The sequence below is a fragment of the Halyomorpha halys genome, unplaced genomic scaffold, assembly GCF_000696795.3.
Source record: "Halyomorpha halys isolate HHAL.00 unplaced genomic scaffold, Hhal_1.1 Scaffold86.1, whole genome shotgun sequence".
Lineage (NCBI taxonomy): Eukaryota > Metazoa > Arthropoda > Insecta > Hemiptera > Pentatomidae > Halyomorpha > Halyomorpha halys.
The window spans coordinates 551717-554347 of record NW_027115494.1 but is presented as its reverse complement, the minus strand read 5'-3'; the positions used below and the strand labels follow the sequence as shown (position 1 = coordinate 554347).

At 33.5% G+C, this 2631-nt stretch overlaps 1 protein-coding gene across 1 annotated transcript in view; it reads right to left on the bottom strand.

Annotated features, from left to right (window-relative positions):
• LOC106677085 (uncharacterized) overlaps positions 1 to 671 on the bottom strand; it is a 62596-nt gene extending 61925 nt beyond the window's left edge. Inside the window, exon 1 of the mRNA XM_014414777.3 lies at positions 570 to 671. Coding sequence (XP_014270263.1) covers positions 570 to 624 — 55 coding nt within the window. The 5' untranslated portion in view covers positions 625 to 671. The remainder of the gene's footprint in view (positions 1 to 569) is intronic.
• Positions 672 to 2631: the final 1960 nt, after the last annotated feature.

Below are 2631 nucleotides of genomic sequence, written 5' to 3'. Positions count from 1 at the left end.
CTGTTCCGGCCAAGACTCCCATTGGAGTCCTATTCTGCCTAACCATGGTTGGGGGGGTCAAAGTTCTTCATTTTGTGGGACCGCCACTCAATGAAAAAAGTCAACGTCCCATGCCGGATTCAAACCGGCACCCCCAATAAACATCAAATTGGTAAGTCTGTGTCTTAACCACTGAGCTATGGGCGGCCCAAAATAATCTTTATAAACTACATTATGGTCCATTTAACGAGATTCAAATTTAGCCCTAATAGAACTCTTAACATTCAATAAATCAATAAAAAAAAATAAAAGAAATAAATCAATAAAATAAAGAGCCTTTTGGAGAGAATTGAAAAAAATGTAAAAAATCTATACTATAAAGCGATTCTTTCAGTAAGTCGATTTTAGAGAGATGAAAGATGCCGTCAGATCCCATTTTTTTTTTTTTTTTTTTTCGCACCCTCCATTAATAAGGAAAAGGAAAGTAGGGTACATGCAAAAATGTTTAGGTTGACAATGGACATAGTTTAAATCATATAAATAAATAAATGTTTACAATTTTATAAACTTTTATATACAGCGATACATACGTAGCTGGCCTGCCGCGAAGACGACGAAGATGGAGATACAAGCAACGAGAAACATCTTAAACTGATGGACCCGCTACAGTGCGGTTGGCTTATATTGGCTTCCAGTGACGTCAGCTCTTCCCCTACCACCGTCTGTGGGGGTCCTCCGGGTCTGGAAGAGTGTCTGTCAAGTCTGCAAACTGGAAATCCAACACAGTCTGGCGGATGAATATGTTCAGGAGAATATTTCCTTGGGGAAATAATCATCTCTCTGAATAAGAGGGTTCAAAAAAAATTATCGAACTTTTCAAAAAGTTTTCAGTTTATCTGTTTCAAATTGAGCACTAATAAAACTCGTTACGATCAATATTTATCGAGATACAGGATTTTTAGACCAATATTTTTTTCATAGAATACGAGAGAAAAAATATTTTGTAAATTTATTTTGGCAAATATCATGAAAACTACTATTTTTAGAAAATAATCTTTTTTTTTTTCTGTTCCGGCCAAGACTCCCTTGCCTAACCATGGTTGGGGTCAAAGTTCTTCATTTTGTGGGCCCGCTACTCAATGAAAAAAGTCAACGTCCCATGCCGGATTCGAACCGGCACCCCCAATAAACATCAAATTGGTAAGTCTGTGTCTTAACCACTGAGCTATGGGCGGCCTAAAATAATCTTTATAAACTACTTTATGGTCCATTTAATGAGATTCAAATTTAGCCCTAATAGAACTCTTAACACTCAATAAATCAATAAAAAAAAAAGAAAAGAAATAAATCAATAAAATAAAGAGCCGTTTTGGAGGAAATTGAAAAAATGGGAAAAATCGATACTGCAAAACGGTTCTTTTGAAACTCAGGTTCTAATTTGTTTATGAAGGTGTAGCGTTTACTATTGTGTTTGTTTAGGTGTAGTTTAGGTGGTTCAAGTTGAAGTGCAATTTTTTAAAAAAAATGGAAGCCCCCCCCCCCCAGCAATTCAAAAATTGTGAGCAAAAAAAATTTATTTTTTGATTACTATGAAAATTATTATCTAGGAGTTTTTTGAGTTCCGGAGAACGAATATCAAAATTGTTTCTACATAAAAAAATACTATGTCCCACTGCACTGTTCTTTTTTTTTTGGAATATGTGGGTAATATGCTATTTGTTTTCGGTTGTAAAATAACAAAAAATATTGTCAATTGTATTAAATGAGCTAATATGCATACCATATCACAAAAATCAAAATTCGGCTTCTATATAGTAGGCAAACAACTTTTTTTGAGAGAGAAACATATTTAAAAAAAAAAATTAACCTGGGTAAGATACCTATTAACACCATTGAAACAATTCAAACAGACTGCAGTTACGAAATGAACTAGGTAAAGTAGTTTTTTTTTTTTTTGTAAAATCTTTAATTAAAAGTTTTTAGGGGAAGCAAAAATAGAATCTGAATAGCTTTATCTGAAAAAAAACAAAAACATTTTTTTTCCCTATTTTGTAGGAAGTTATTTTTATTATTACACATTTTAACATTTAAATAATTTCTTAAAATATGAAAATTAGGCTATTACTGATACGTAGATAATAAAAGATTAATTGAGTGGCGGTCCCACAAAATGAAGAACTTTGACCCCCAACCATGGTTTGGTCCTATAGGCAGAGTCCTATACTGCCTAACTATGGTTGGGGGTCAAGTTTTTCATTTTTTAGGACCACCACTCAATGAAAAAGGTTAACGGCGTACAAGGCCGGTTCGAACCGACACTGGCAGCAGATCTCAGGCTGGTAAGAATGCGCCTAACAAACTGAGCTATGAGCGGCCCTATGATTTTAATTTTTTATAACATAAATGCATGAACTAGTCTGATTTTCATGCTTTTTTGTCTTCTTTTATATTTGTAATACATTTTGTTATTATCTTTTACTTCTTGTGAGGTATTTATTTTTATTTGGTTTATAATTTGCCCTGAAAAAGGCCTGAATTTCAGGTCTAAACGGTGGTATCACATATTTGTGTTCTCAACTTCTGTCTGCAGCCATCTTCTGCACATATTAATTTTATGCATATTTTATATATCACATATTATATTGCATATTA